General features: G+C 29.0%; 3 protein-coding genes across 4 annotated transcripts in view; 2 read left to right on the top strand and 1 right to left on the bottom strand.

The window, feature by feature from the left end:
- Nucleotides 1–3,999: 3,999 nt before the first annotated feature.
- On the bottom strand, nucleotides 4,000–6,284 carry mats (MOB kinase activator-like 1). 2 transcript variants are annotated; one of them, XM_017906643.1, is made up of 5 exons: nucleotides 6,019–6,284; nucleotides 4,986–5,152; nucleotides 4,679–4,906; nucleotides 4,453–4,616; nucleotides 4,000–4,368 (listed from the first exon to the last, which is right to left on the bottom strand). In XM_017906643.1, exons 1-5 carry the CDS (start codon nucleotides 6,030–6,032, stop codon nucleotides 4,288–4,290), a joined length of 654 nt encoding a protein of 217 aa, XP_017762132.1. In that variant the 5' UTR covers nucleotides 6,033–6,284; the 3' UTR covers nucleotides 4,000–4,287. The 2 variants fall into 2 exon arrangements, with proteins under 2 accessions (XP_017762132.1, XP_017762131.1); XM_017906642.1 differs by lacking the exon at nucleotides 6,019–6,284 and having other exon boundaries at nucleotides 4,986–5,166.
- Nucleotides 6,285–6,817: 533 nt separating this feature from the next.
- Nucleotides 6,818–11,500, top strand: glo (heterogeneous nuclear ribonucleoprotein glorund). The gene is made up of 9 exons (XM_017906641.1): nucleotides 6,818–6,958; nucleotides 7,540–7,817; nucleotides 7,887–8,030; nucleotides 8,910–9,048; nucleotides 10,299–10,471; nucleotides 10,553–10,746; nucleotides 10,832–10,951; nucleotides 11,029–11,128; nucleotides 11,261–11,500. The coding sequence occupies exons 2-9, from the start codon at nucleotides 7,559–7,561 to the stop codon at nucleotides 11,344–11,346; spliced, it is 1,215 nt and encodes a 404-aa protein (XP_017762130.1). The 5' UTR covers nucleotides 6,818–6,958; nucleotides 7,540–7,558; the 3' UTR covers nucleotides 11,347–11,500.
- Nucleotides 11,501–13,128: 1,628 nt separating this feature from the next.
- na (sodium leak channel non-selective protein na) overlaps nucleotides 13,129–14,815 on the top strand; it is an 18,556-nt gene continuing 16,869 nt past the window's right edge. The window contains exons 1-4 of the mRNA XM_017906709.1: nucleotides 13,129–13,248; nucleotides 14,219–14,315; nucleotides 14,390–14,539; nucleotides 14,611–14,769. Of these exons, the coding sequence (XP_017762198.1) occupies nucleotides 14,245–14,315; nucleotides 14,390–14,539; nucleotides 14,611–14,769 (380 nt within the window). The 5' untranslated portion in view covers nucleotides 13,129–13,248; nucleotides 14,219–14,244. The remainder of the gene's footprint in view (nucleotides 13,249–14,218; nucleotides 14,316–14,389; nucleotides 14,540–14,610; nucleotides 14,770–14,815) is intronic.

Below are 14,815 nucleotides of genomic sequence, written 5' to 3' on the forward strand. Positions count from 1 at the left end.
AAGCATTCTGCAGATTCCAAAGGAAAAGTTTCTGTTTTACACGGTACTTGAGCATAAAAATTGCATAACGTTTCGCAAATCCAGGTACCTGTTAAAGAGAGGTAAAAAGAAAGGCTAGATTAAGGAGATGTTCAAGTATCTTTTTCAATAGTATATTACAGAAAATAATCTAAAAATATTTGAAAAATTTTATCCTGATATGAAACTGTACTGAAATTACAAATTAAGTTAACGAATTTTTCTTAAAGAATATAGTTTAAAAAATATTTGATATCCAGGATATGCAAATACAATTATGAATGTTAAATATAACTGAATGAAATTTCAATTATTATGCTTCATTCCAGTTAGCATTTTTTTTCTTTCTTTTTGTTTGAAAATATATTTCCATTTTTAATTTCCAAGAAAAAGAAAAAGAAGATTTGGATTTATACGAGGAGACAGTATCGTGTTTATGGTTACGCGTGAGTTCTCATTTATTTGAAAAAAATATTATTTACATTGCACAGATATATCACTAGCGTCGTTAAAAAACGAATGGACAATCGTATTTCTGAAAGCTCTTCGCATGAAGCCCTTTCGAAAAATCGAACTATTGTTCAACCATAAACCATAATGCCAACTTAGTCTAACATTTATCTCGCGAATCAACTTTCTAATAAATTTAATAAAAAATCAATCATTGTTATAAATTTCGTTCCTTTAGAATATGCAAAAACAAAACACGAATAACAATTGAGTAAATTGTTAAGTTACACGAGTATTTTCTGTTCATCCTAAAAGGCGATACAAATTCTCTTGAAATAGAAATTTCTAAATTTAAGAATTTATTATAATACTTAAAACGTGTATCTTATCCAATTTCTTACTTTCCACTCTTTTCTATCTTCTTATATTTGCTTACACTTAAATAAAAGAAAACACTCACATAACTCCATAATTATTTAATTGCTAAATCGTGAAAAAATTGTATACTACTAACTAGTAATCATGTGAAAGAGCCTTCAGTGACATAAAAAAAATGGTCTTTCAAAAAATCAAGAAAATAGAATTCAACAGAAAGACAGCACAAACAAAGAAAAATGAAGTTATACAAATGATCATAAAATTTTACATATTCATATATATAGTATAATATATATACATTTATAATATAAAAAAATAATCCAAGTATATTTTGTAAGAAATGATCGTCTACCGCCAATGCGATAACATAAATCGTGTAAATTATATAAATAGCATTAAAGGCGTTAGCGATAATCGTATCAATAATACTATTAATAGTAAAAATAATAAGAGTAATTGTAATTGATAACAGTATTACTTGTGTGTAAATTAATTTCTAGCTGGCAACACTACTACAGTCAAACTATTTCGCCCCTCTAATCTAAAAGTGAGAGATTAGGGGCAAAAGAGAGACGAAATCGCGTACTGCTGCGAGAAAAGTTTTCTTCTATAAGGTACAACTCTCCCGATCTTCTTAAGTACTGAATACAATATTACCGTCGATACGAGCCATTATTATTGTTACTTTTACTGTCACTTATATTCGTTTTACATTCAACAACCATGGTCTGTAGATCATCACACAGTAGTCTACTTCGAATTGTCCACCTTTATCCTCAAAATTCTTCGTTCCATTCAATTTCTATAATTATTCGTTTATTCCTTCTTGTCATCGATAAATATTTACGTTATTACGAAAGCTAATTCGTTTATGTCATTTATAATAAAATACATTTATATTAGTCCTGGACCTCGTGAAATTTCTCATTGATCCTCATGAGTTACATGAAAAATGGTATCACATCGAGCAACCTTATACAATCTTTTAATCGTTATGTATTAACGCGAGAAAGATAAGCAAAAAAATCTAATCGATGCGTTAAATATTAGCAAACACCTTTTATAAAAAATAACACTTTGTCCCTTTCATTCATTTTAAACACGAACAAATTATATCGCTGTCATGATTCGAATTCCATTAATTCCTAACTTTCCGCCTAGTGAATCATGAAGTTAGACTGTTCTGAGATAAGTTTTTCATATATAATCGCTAAACTGCCAAGACATACAAGGAATTGTAACTGTAAATGTTTTTTCTTCTTTCTTATCTGTAATTTTGAGAATATTGGACTTTTACAAGAAGTTCTAGATAATGCTGAGAATTACTTCAGGTTTGAGAACAAACTGAGCAATAGTAAAAAGTTGAAAACAGATTGTAAACAGTATTGGAACCTTTAAACTCATGATAATATCACTTAACCCACAATTTACATATTTTATAATTATCACATTATGTTGATATCTTTATACTTAATATAGTACCTAAAGAAATTTCCTACAGATCTTCTTTCATAGATTCATATCAAATCTTAAATGAAATACAGTAAAAAAATGGCGCAATCTTTACATCTCCTTGTATCTCTCATGATTCAAGAATCACTTCATGCGATACTTATCGCAAAATAGCCTGGTCCATTAAAAGCAAATATACGTCTCATGATCGTACGCCATAATTTCTTATTCTCCTAGCTTACTTCATTCAAACGATCACCATTTACATGAATAGCAGCAAAAAAACTTAGTTAAAAATTCACCCTTTCATACGTAGATATAGTTCATTACGCAGAAATGCAAAGTCCGATCATCACAGCAAAGGGCACAGAGTGTGAGAAAAAAACCATCTGAGGAGTATTTTCTAGTTACAAGCAAATACAATGCATTCATTTAAATATTCGAATGCAACGGGAGCAGTTCGCCACGCGTGAAAACAGTAAGCATTTATATCAATACACACGCACGCACGCACACTATGCGCCCACATACACACACGCGGACACGCTACACACAAAATATATATATATATATATCTCCTATGATATCTCTCCTACAAGCGAGAAAACTATTATACGTAGCTGAACGCGCTATAAACGACTATATGTCCTATTTGATATTTATATATATCAAAATCAATTTCTTAAGAGCGAAATAAATCATTGTAAATGTGTACACTGTAACTATACACATCACATATTTATCATTATTTATACGAAAATGTTTGCCCTTTGCGTCTTTCCTGGGATACCCTGTATCCATCGAATTAATTCTATTCTTCTTAAAACCGAAAACATTTACAAATTTTAGATGTAAGCATGTGCACATATTTTTGAAAACATTAAAAATGAAATAATTTTGAAATACAATAAAAAAAATATGAAATATATAAAAAATTTCCCCAGTAACACAACGCAAACGGCTTAAATATAATATAACATGCTTCCTAGAATAGAACAGACTCAAAAATTCACTCATATAAAGGATAAAAGATATGGTGCGTATAAAATTCCTAACGCTATAAATAATTTGTATTGCAAGAGCTTAACACGATGATAATAATCGTCTAAACTAATTACATAGTATGAGTTAAATGTAAATAGCGTTAATATTAACTTAATAACGTTACGTACCAACAATGCATAGTTTAGCAATCATATAAAATGTTAAATTTAAAGCTGTTCCAATTCATGCTGATATCAAAGACGTCAATGTCTTACGAAATTGTCACAAATTAAAAAAAAAGAAGAAAGAAATGCTATCGGACGCATTCTTATTTTATACATAGTGTCATTTCTATTTATAAAAATGGCGATATTTCTTGAACCTTTAAAATGAAACTGCATAATATCGAGAGGTAATTACAAACGATAAAAATAGAAACGTAAAACTGAATATCATCGTTGTTCCGAACTTTTTGTAAAATTATTCGTCCTACATAGTCGATATGAATTAATTTTTTCGTGCGTATGACTCACGCTAATTTTGTTCTCGAAGTTTCAAGTATAAAAATTCCATAGACGTAATAAATTACAGTTTACGACGTAGTTTCTCCACTACTTATAAAATAACATCTTTTTTCTTCTTTTAAAATGTAAGACAAAATGATCACTATGATTTGTATCGAATGTATAACTATTTCACAAAAGTCTCATTAATAATCCTCACCCTCTTGATTTTTAACGTAATTTCATCACTTTCCCAAATAGTCAAAATTTCTTTTTCTTTGTTGAGAATCATCTTCGGTATAAAATGCGTGAATCAGTCACTTGTTTTTATAAATGAACAGAATGTCACATAGTATAATACCAGTAACTCCTGGCATGAGGCAATGATCACGTTAGCAATGAATTAGATTAGTTAAATAACATGCACAGTTACACGTTTTGTTAAAAGAAATAGCATGGGTGAAATTCTTTGGAGGAGTTTTCGATTGACGATCAAAATCGCTCATCGGGCGTCCTTCGCCGTTAACTTTTCTATTAATTCTTGCAATGGTGCCAATTCCCTTCTTTCTATCAAGTTAAATTCCTACAGCAAACAAAAATTGTGCATAAATATTGAGAAATTATAGTTTTAATTTATTAAATGTTTGTTTAGTTTTAAATTCTTTACCTGAACAAAAAATATAAAGTGTTTGAATGATGTATTTAAATGTGCCTCTTCACCAAGTTGAACCACTTCACTAAAATGTTGGTGATAGATGTGTGCATATACTCTGAATAGTCTTTTCAATATTGTCTTGGCAATGGATAAGAAATTTTTTGGGAAAGGGACTCCTAAAAAATACGAAATTTTATTGGTAAAAGAATATCTTATTTAATAAAATAATCTAACTGACCGATTTTTGAAGGGAATAAAGTTTCATCATCTAATTGATCTTGCACCCAAGTCATCAAGTAATCAATATACTTTGGTGCAGAACATTTAATTGGTTTTTTAACAGTATGTCCATCGGCCCAATGATATTCATATTTTGGTCCTGCAGACATGATGGGACAACTTTCTTCTGTACAAAATTCTGTGATAGTGCCATATAACATGTTGATTTGGTTAAAAAAATCAACAGCTGAAACAATATAAAAGCTAATTATAATTTTTTAGTTATTAAAAATATAGATATAAACTAATATACTTATAATACATACTATTTACTGCAACCCATTCATTTAAATCTTCACCCTCTGGAAGCATAACTGCAAGTCTCAAATTCCCAGAGCCCAGAGTAGCTGCTGCATGCTTCATCAAGTCATATTGATGAGTTCCCTCTGGGATATTCTTCTTTGGCTTGAAGGTTTTTGAAGATCTGCTTCCACTTAAGAAATTCATAAAAATACATTTTAATAATGGTTAGGTTAATTCTTAATCATTTTTAAAAATACAATCAAAATTGTAGAATTTCTATCTGTACTGATATTTTTGGCATATTGTTTATATATTTTAAATTGAAATATTTTATCATAAATCATATTAGTGATCATATTACAGCCAAACAAAAATCGATTTATTATAGGTATTAAATGAACTAAAATGCAAAAATAGAATAAAGTTCACGAGAAACCGAAAATATGATTAGGGCGGATGTGACAAATCGATCGATCTCGATTACAGCTAAAGACTTCTCTGATATAGTAATATCGGAGCGTTGTAAAAAGAAATTCTACTTCCGCAGTGTATCCGTCACGATAAGAAATGTCTCGTGGCGATAAATTTGACGTGTGATGAATATACGCGCGTGCAACAGGACATGAGTGAAAGCAGTAAAGAAAGAGAGGGTTGAAGATCGTAGAAAACGGAGAATTTTTAAAAGAAATTATGGCATCGTGCTATTTTTAGATATCCACCGATTGGTCGATTGCGATGTACACGAATTCAAGAGTACATCGAGTCGGAAACCTAAATTAGCTGAGAAGATAACATCCATGGAACAGGTCAAGCGATTTCTGTCAATATCTCTTCTCATTGTAATCGATCCATGGTAACAAATTACTAATTCCACATTTGCTGTTATTTGTCATTTGTGAATGAGATTGGCGTGATATAAAACAATTAATTAACGGGGAAACAGTGAATACTCAATATATCTATTTTCGTGGAGCAATGAATTCAATGCGGAATTTCAACAAGGTAAAAGGGTACCGCGGGAAGTCGATTTACACTATAAACGGAAAAAAAACTTACAATAGGAAGCTCATTGTGCACTTCTGGATGACCTATCAGTGAAATTCAATTCACGGCTACACGGCTGCACGTGTCGTCGATTTTCTTCACAGTAAATAACACTTCAGGATTTAGCTGCAAATGATATTTCTCAAAATCCACCATACCCTCTTTCCCGCGACAGCACAATAGACGTTTTGTCAACTACCTTTTCCCCGATCAACTCGACTTCAATCCTTCCACTGCAGAACGGGATTCTACTTCTTTAGATTCGGTCACGACCTCTATTCAGACGTGACTGCAGACACGTAGTTTCTAATTTTTTTGTAATTTTATAATTTATGATGTTTCGCCATCTACGATATATTTTGTGAAATAGATGGTAAATCGTATCAATATGCTATTTAAGTATCTATAGACTAAATGTTTTACTATGTGTAACACGATCGATATACCAGGTAAAAAACATTGTTACATGCTAAAATTTGGATAAATTTATGAACCCTAAATAATATCATGCTAGTAACAATTATATTTAAATTTGTACTATTAATATATTTCTTCATATTATTAAATGATATATCACACTCCAATTTTAACGCATATATAATTTCTTATTTAAGTGAGTAAAATATATTCGCTTTATACAATATTATGTGTGTTCGTAAATTAATAGCTATTAACCATTCATGATTTCTATTCCTGTACTTTAAAATATATCAAACATTTTTTAGTAGAATATATATTACTGTAACATGCAAAATGTAAATAAATTGGAAAAGAGCCAAAAATTTTGAATACCGCAATATTATTATATTAGATTTTTAAACCAGCCTTAAGTTTCGTAAAGATATACGCCATTTTCTTGATATCTTTGTAGAGCGTGGTAGAGCTAAGCGTTTGCTGTCAATTAAACTTAATTTGTCATTCTTTCTTATTTATAAATCAGCACCACAAAGTCGTAAGTATTAGTATTGTATTTATAATTTATAAAACAAATCAATTTTGTTTCTATAAAATTAAAAATTAGGATACTTGGATACTAAAAATTCCTTGATAATGAGGTATTTTTTTTCCCAAACATTTTTTACGGTTGTGTTGTAAACGTATTTTTTTTGTATACGTATTTCTTTAAATCTCGATATTCTTCTTCTTCTTCTTATTTTTTATTGTTATTATTATTGTTGTTATCGTTGTTGTTATTGTTATTGTTGTTTTTGTATCATCATTATTATTGCTAAATTTTATTATGTAAGAAAAGTATTTTCCATCACAATTAAATTTCAGTAACAAGTTATGAAATATCATATTTGTATTTATTTTAATTTTTATATCAATTATTTGTTAAATAACATAATAGTGTTAAATATTACTGGTTTCTGTATTCTGAATAGTTATTACCAATAATCATATATAAATAATCACATATTTATAATATTTCAAAATTAAATAAGAATTATGAAATAATATTAATTACTATTAATTTAATAATATACAATATGAAGGAAATGTCAGAATATATTTGTACAAATCATGACATAGTTTATTTTAGACTGAAATCATGTCGAATGGAAGTGGAGACCATGATGATGAAGGCTTTGTTGTTAAATTACGTGGATTACCATGGTCAACTACTGTTGATGAAATCATGAAATTCTTTAGCGATTGTTCTATTACAAATGGTAAAAATGGTGTTCATATGACAATGTCACGAGAAGGCCGTCCAAGTGGAGAGGCATATGTAGAAATGGACACATTGGAAGATATTCAGAAAGCTTGCAAAAGGGATAGGGATCATATGGGTCATCGTTATATTGAAGGTTTGTTAAAAATTTTATAAAGTCAAAAATATTTAAAACAGATACAAGTAACTGTTTTTTTCACCATAGTTTTTAAAGCAAAAAGAGGTGAAATGGAATGGGTTGTGAAGAGAAGTGGTATGAACCTAGAAAATGCTATGGATGATGGTTGTGTGAGACTACGTGGTCTACCATTTGGCTGTTCCAAAGAAGAAATAGCACAGTTCTTCTCAGGTATTTTATACTGTATATACAAACTTGTATCTTTATTAATTTTTTAATATTAGATATTGCTAGAAGTTCACTTACATCTTGTTGATGATCAATGTGTCTTGCTTTTCTCTTTCTTTCTTTTTTTTTTTTTTTTTTTAATTTTATTGTTTGATTTTTGTTGATCAAATAAAAAAACTTGAATCACAGGGACTAAATGCTTTTGATGGTTATAGTACGTATTCATTATAGTATTATGAAAGAAAAAAAAATAAGGTAAAAGTATAATTTTCTATTCCATTTTAACTTAAAAAATGAGCATACGTGCTTCAAATTAAGGTAAAGGAAATTTACGATTACAAATAAATAATATATATATATTTCCTAGAGAATAAATATGAAAGTAAAAGTATCTGTCAGAACAAGATGCATATAGAAATAAAAGCTTGCAACGTTTTACTAAACATATATAAACTTTGAAAGTGATTTTATACCCATCCCAAGCAGTGTCTCTGTGTTTCTGTAATCATTAGATGGCCTTAGTTAAGATTTAAGATTGAAAAAAGTAAAATTCCTATATTCTATGATCCTTTATAGACTCAAAAGAAACATTTATTATAATTTTCATGTGATTTATATAATATGTAAATATATTCTTATATTTTATTTATATCTTTATGTTTTCTGTATAGAACTTAATTCTTAACTTCGGCGTAGTTAACATTTTTTTATTTTGACTTAATTGAGAAAAAAGTATAATTTTGGAGCGAGACGTTTTGCACATAATGTGCAAAGGATATTTTAAATCTTGCTTCTTTATGAGGGCTTTAAATAAACTGACGATACTATAATCAATAATGGGTGTTACGCTACAATGTCGATGTTTGATTATGTGTGGGTCAGGGTTGGAGATATTGCCGAACGGGATTTCACTACCGACAGACTACACGGGCCGCAGTACTGGGGAGGCTTACGTTCAGTTTGTTAACAAAGATGTTGCGGAGCGCGCTCTGCAGAAACACAAGGAAAAGATAGGACACAGGTGGGGCACTGACGCTAGCTGGGTTTGGGTATACTTATAACTTTTCAATATCATTTTATGATCGTAGTACATGTAGGTATATAAATTTTGTTAGTAAATAGCGGGAGCGAGTTTTTATATAGATGCAGTTTCTTTATTACTTTAGTTAATAAGAAAATACTTTACAAAATAAAATATTTATTTATTAATTATACCTGTTATTCTATTTGTATATTACTATAGAAATTAATCATATAAAGAAACTGCTTCTCTTTGAACACAAATAAAAGAAAGTTAGTCGTACGTAAGCGAAAGTACTGTTGGCCCAACTGAAACCTATGGGTGGGTGCCGGGCGGGAGGTACCCCCTTACATCGTCACCAAATCCCATGGGAGGTGGGTAGGGCTAACCCAGGATGGGTGGGCACTACGGAGGTAGTAATCATCGATCTAATTTGGCACATCTGTTTGACAATTGCACAATTGTACGTTTTATGCAAAACTATGTAATAATTTGAGCTCAAAGGCTTTGCACAATTTTTCTTTTGTAAGGTCACTATATATAGTTAATACATACAGCTCATTAATTGCACGGAAATACTTTATTATCATGATCGTACGACAAGATACGCTATCTTTGATCATTTTAGCTTTTTTTCCAAAAATTAAATATTTAAATCTAACATACTTTCTTTTAGTTGTATCGCTTCTCGATACTTGTGTATTGTTTACCCTTTCTCTCTCTCTCTCTCTCTCTCTCTCTCTCTCTCTCTCTCTCCTCTCTCTCTCTCTCTCTCAAATTGCATAAAGTGCAATTGTAATTGTCATATACCTGAGGATCATCAGCATCTCAATGGCTAGGGTGACATAAGATACATCAGAATGCAATGTCACCGAGGGAGGGTATCTACACACAGGTTTAATAAATATGTGGAGGTGTAGTATGAACAGTTAATCCATTACAAAATTCTTCGTATGGATTTTTTCTTCGAACCATTTATCTTTTCCTTCTTTTCTTTTTAGTTTTTAATTTTTTCTTTTTTTTCTTTTTTTGTATCAGAACAATAATCGGTTAATTTATTTAGACAATGTTTTTTTTTTTTTTTTAACATTTGTATTTCCTATTTATATCTGTCTTCGTTTTAAAGTCAGAAATTTTATACTCATTGATATTTTTGCATCGAATTTTCTCTTCTTTGAGAAGGCAGCCGACTATATGAGCGGCAATAATATTCACACGAAAATAATAACAATTAATGTCAATCTTAACAGATACATCGAAATCTTCCGAAGCACTTTGTCCGAAGTGCGCGCTAGTATTGGACCGAAAATGCGAGGTGGACCAATGGGTGGTTTCAATCAAAGACCTGCTCCATATGATCGAGGTGCACGTTTCGGTGGGATGAACCGTTTTAGTAATAATAGCAGAGGTTCAAGAAATAGAGGTACTACGAATTTGTTACTTATTTAAAATATAAAGTAAGGCTTATATAAAACTTTTTTCTTTATCGTTTAATATTTTTCAGATTTTGATGGTGGTCCATGGGGAAGTGGTAGTAATTTCGATTCACGGGGAGGAAATATGGGAATGAGAGGTGGTTTGGATATGAAAGGCGGAAATTTCAGAGGCAGCGGTGATACATGGGGTGGTAATTCCGGTATCCACAGTATACATATGCGTGGATTACCATTTAAAGCTACTGAACAAGACATAGCTGATGTAGGTTTTCAAATTGAATACAGTAGGTATATTAAATTTCATTAAATTATTATTTCTGCAATGAAATATTATTCTATGATTGTAGTTCTTTAGACCTATTGAACCAGTAAATGTCCGAATTATTCTTGAAAACGGCGGACGTCCTTCTGGAGAAGCAGATGTAGAGTTTGCAACTCATGAGGAGGCTGTTAAAGCTATGTCCAAGGTTCGTTAGATAATTGTAATCCAAATTATAACTTCCAATTACTATATTAATTTTTTTCTATTATAATTTTATTACAGGATAAAAGCCATATGTCTCATAGGTACATTGAATTATTCTTAAATTCAACTGGTGGTTCAAGTGGAATGTCGCTAGGTGGCATTGGAAATTTCTGTGGAGGTATAATTTGTACCTTTCCTCCTTTCTTTTTTATTTAATTTTTTTTTAACCTTTTTACTTTTATGTTTTTAGTTTATTTTCAGAAGTTATAGGTAGTGAAAAAATACTAATTTTGTATTTTTATATTACTAGGTTTGGGTAATAACTTCAGGCCGGGATATTCTCCAAACAGAGGTTTCAGCTCTCAACTAGGAGGAAGTAATTATAATAGTTTTTGAGGCTGGATGTCGCGTTTCTTACGCTACCGACGATAAAACGTTTCATAAATCAAAGTTTTAACATACTGAATTTTGTGAACAGTGAAATTTCGTTTCCATATTGCGTTCAGTTGAAAATTGATTATAGCCATTACATTATGTTTTATGATTTACATACGCAACTATTAAACAGAACTCAAAGCTTATGTTTTAGTTTTTATGATGTACCATCGGTGATCATTAATTAGTTTTTTTAAGGGACGAATTTAGTTAATCACAATTTGTTATAACTATATTTCAGTTTCTTTTTGGCGTTCATTTATGTTCAGTGAAAATATTGAACATTACACTAAGAACCACTTTTTCAAACCATTGGGTGTATTTCAGTTTTAAATTTAAATAATTATAAAAGACATCTTGTTTTTAAAAAATAATTAGTTTAATTTCCTTGAATCATAAAAATCTAAGTCACAGAAACTACTCAATACCTTTTTTATTATAATAATATTTTAATGTATTATATATCTGTTATTTCATTAAGACCTCACAAAAGTGTTCCAAATTCTAATATTAGAGAATAAGCATATTTATAAATTATGTAACAGCTTCGACACCAGGTTATCGTCAGAGTTAGAAATAACGTTTGCAATCGTACAAGGATAGTTAGTTTATATTGAAACGCAAACAGTTCAACGATTATGATCCATATTGTAATATATTTATCTAAATAATAACACAGTTATATTTACATAGTTTATGTTAACTCTATCGAATATTATTCTAAATGATATGCAAAATATTTTGACCATGAAGTCTTGTTTAATGATATATACTTCATAGTGTAAAAAAAAGAAGAGAGTATGTTAAGTGATTTAAGCGCATATGTTAAGCGCATATTAAATCTTATCGGGCTCTATTCCACTTTTGGCATTTATAAAAGATATATCTGCATTCGAGTCAATTTTACTTGTAGCGTTTTTAGCTCTACAAGTTTTTGTGAAAAACATTAATTTAAAGAAGAGGGAAAAAATAAATGTAACATTTCACTATATATAAGAAAAAAGAGATAAAATACTCCTTATCTTTCATTGCGAAAATGAATGTTGTAAACAAAACGGGAATGCTTGTATTTCTTTAGGACCTTATATTTTGTACGTGAAAAAGTCTATATCCAAAAAAAAAAGAGAAAAAAGAATAAAAAAAAAATAAAATGTATCCTTATAAATTTATATTGTGCATGAAATTAATAGCAACGACGTATGTTTGATGTGACCTGTGTTTTATAAAGTGTAACAATAAATGCTAACTTCATAAAAGAAGGCTCCTCATTCATACTATATTTTTTTTTTATTAAATAGCTAATTAATTTTTGTATTGAATTTATGAAAATTTGTTTACTATAAAGCATTGTTATAAATCATTTGGATGTAGTTCCAATAGGCCTCGGTGGCCGATCTAGATAAGATTTGAAAGAGATTGACGCACATATTATCGCAGCCTTGCACATAGAAGTAAAATTCAATGTACATATGTACCCAAAATTTTTTATTAGTATCTCAGAACTATTTAATTTTCAGTGCTAAAATTTAAATATTTTATCCAATTATTTTTATATTAAAGAATAATTTGCCTTTTATATTTTAGTATAAAATTCTTATTTATTTTTTAGATTTTTGTGGTTTTATAGACAAAGTATAATATTATTTGATTATGACTAAGTGATGAATAAATCATTTCAAGTGTTTACAATTGAGATAATGAATATAAATGAGGGTGGGACAAAGGAATACATTGTATGTATGTAACATGCAGCGTCACATCAAGCAATTGCAATCTATTAATACGTGGAAATATTGGAATGAGAAACATAAAAGCAATGTACAATTTGTCTAAGTGTATACAAAAATTTATCTATGTGCAAAGGTAATTAATGTTATCTTAAGTACTGTAGTTTGATTGTGACAGATTTTGTACGATAAAGCATGTATATTTCAGAAAATTTAGTATCTTCTTTCAAATAATGCAAGTAGAAAAGTTATATATTCAGTTATATATTCACGTATCTTGATACAAAATACTATATTTAATTTATTTATTTAAATTTATTTTGTGTTTTTTAATGGTACTTAATCAAATGTATATTACAATACAAAGAAAAATAACGGACGTATTTCATCATTATTGTTACATTGATATTGATATATTATTAATAATAATAATTTATAAGTATTTATTAAGTTAATTAATATTTCTATAAATAGTTTTTATGTTTTTGCATTTTTAATCTTTTGAATTCCGAAATAAAAATACCGTTACTTTGTTGATTCAATGAAGCTTTTGAAACCAGGTTAATTAAGAATTATGTCACATGTATCTACAAATCGTCAAATCATAGAGGGCAGAATTTCACGCACAAATTTTAAATTAAATCTGTTTTCAGCCGTACCACTTGTCATTGTTTAAAATTGATAAAATTTTTTATCAGCTTTTCAACACTTAATATGCATTATCAGTATTAGATCTGTTATTGTATGTTATATATCTGCAACTTTCCAGTGGATTAAAGTTATTCGTTTTTCTTTTTATCTGAATATAAACAAATATAAAATTTTTAATTTTATTATAAAATGAAAGCATAATTGTACATTTGTGCATAATTGTCATAATTACTAGATAGGTAATGACATTGATAAGAACATACTGATAAAAATAATTTCTTACTAATAATTTGTAAGCTGTTGTACCAATATCTCTACTTTCACAAATTGTTAAGCAATTTAGAATACAATTAACTAATTTACAAGACTATGTTTTATTATTATTATTATATTCTTTATATTTGTTTCTATTAAAATTTTATTTCTAACGTTTATATTATTTAAATTTAATATAGTTAACTTGTAATACTAAGGAAAAGTTATGGAAAATAAAACAGATGCTCCCAGTGGCCAGAGCGAAAATAATGAAACTCAATACGTTAATGGTGAAATGTATGAAATTACAGTTTTTTCTATTTTTGGTGAATTTAGATAAAAGATTAACACTTTCTAAATATTTCTTTTAGATACAATGATGTTAGTGAAGGACAACATTTTTTACTTCCTAGTTCACATTCACACTCACCAAAAGTATCAGTAGAATATATCAAAACAAGCAATATGAACCGATATAATCCAGCTTTAAGGAATCTTATACCAATACGTCATAAAAATCAGTATGTATTAATATAAATTTATTTTTTTAATAAAATATTTTTTATGTAATATTTTCTCATATATTTTTCAGAAATAAGGAAAGTATGCCAGCAGATAATGCTGGGTTATTTTCATATATTTTTTACACATGGATTACATCATATGTATGGAAAGCATATAAAAAGGGTATTGACATTACAGATATACCACATATTTCTACTTATGAAACTTCTAAATACAATGCACATAGGTAACATCATATTATATGTAATTTTTCTTCTATTGTATTTACAATA

Source organism: Eufriesea mexicana, unplaced genomic scaffold (genome assembly GCF_001483705.2).
Source record: "Eufriesea mexicana isolate 0111107269 unplaced genomic scaffold, ASM148370v2 scaffold5767, whole genome shotgun sequence".
Classification (NCBI taxonomy): Eukaryota; Metazoa; Arthropoda; class Insecta; order Hymenoptera; family Apidae; genus Eufriesea; species Eufriesea mexicana.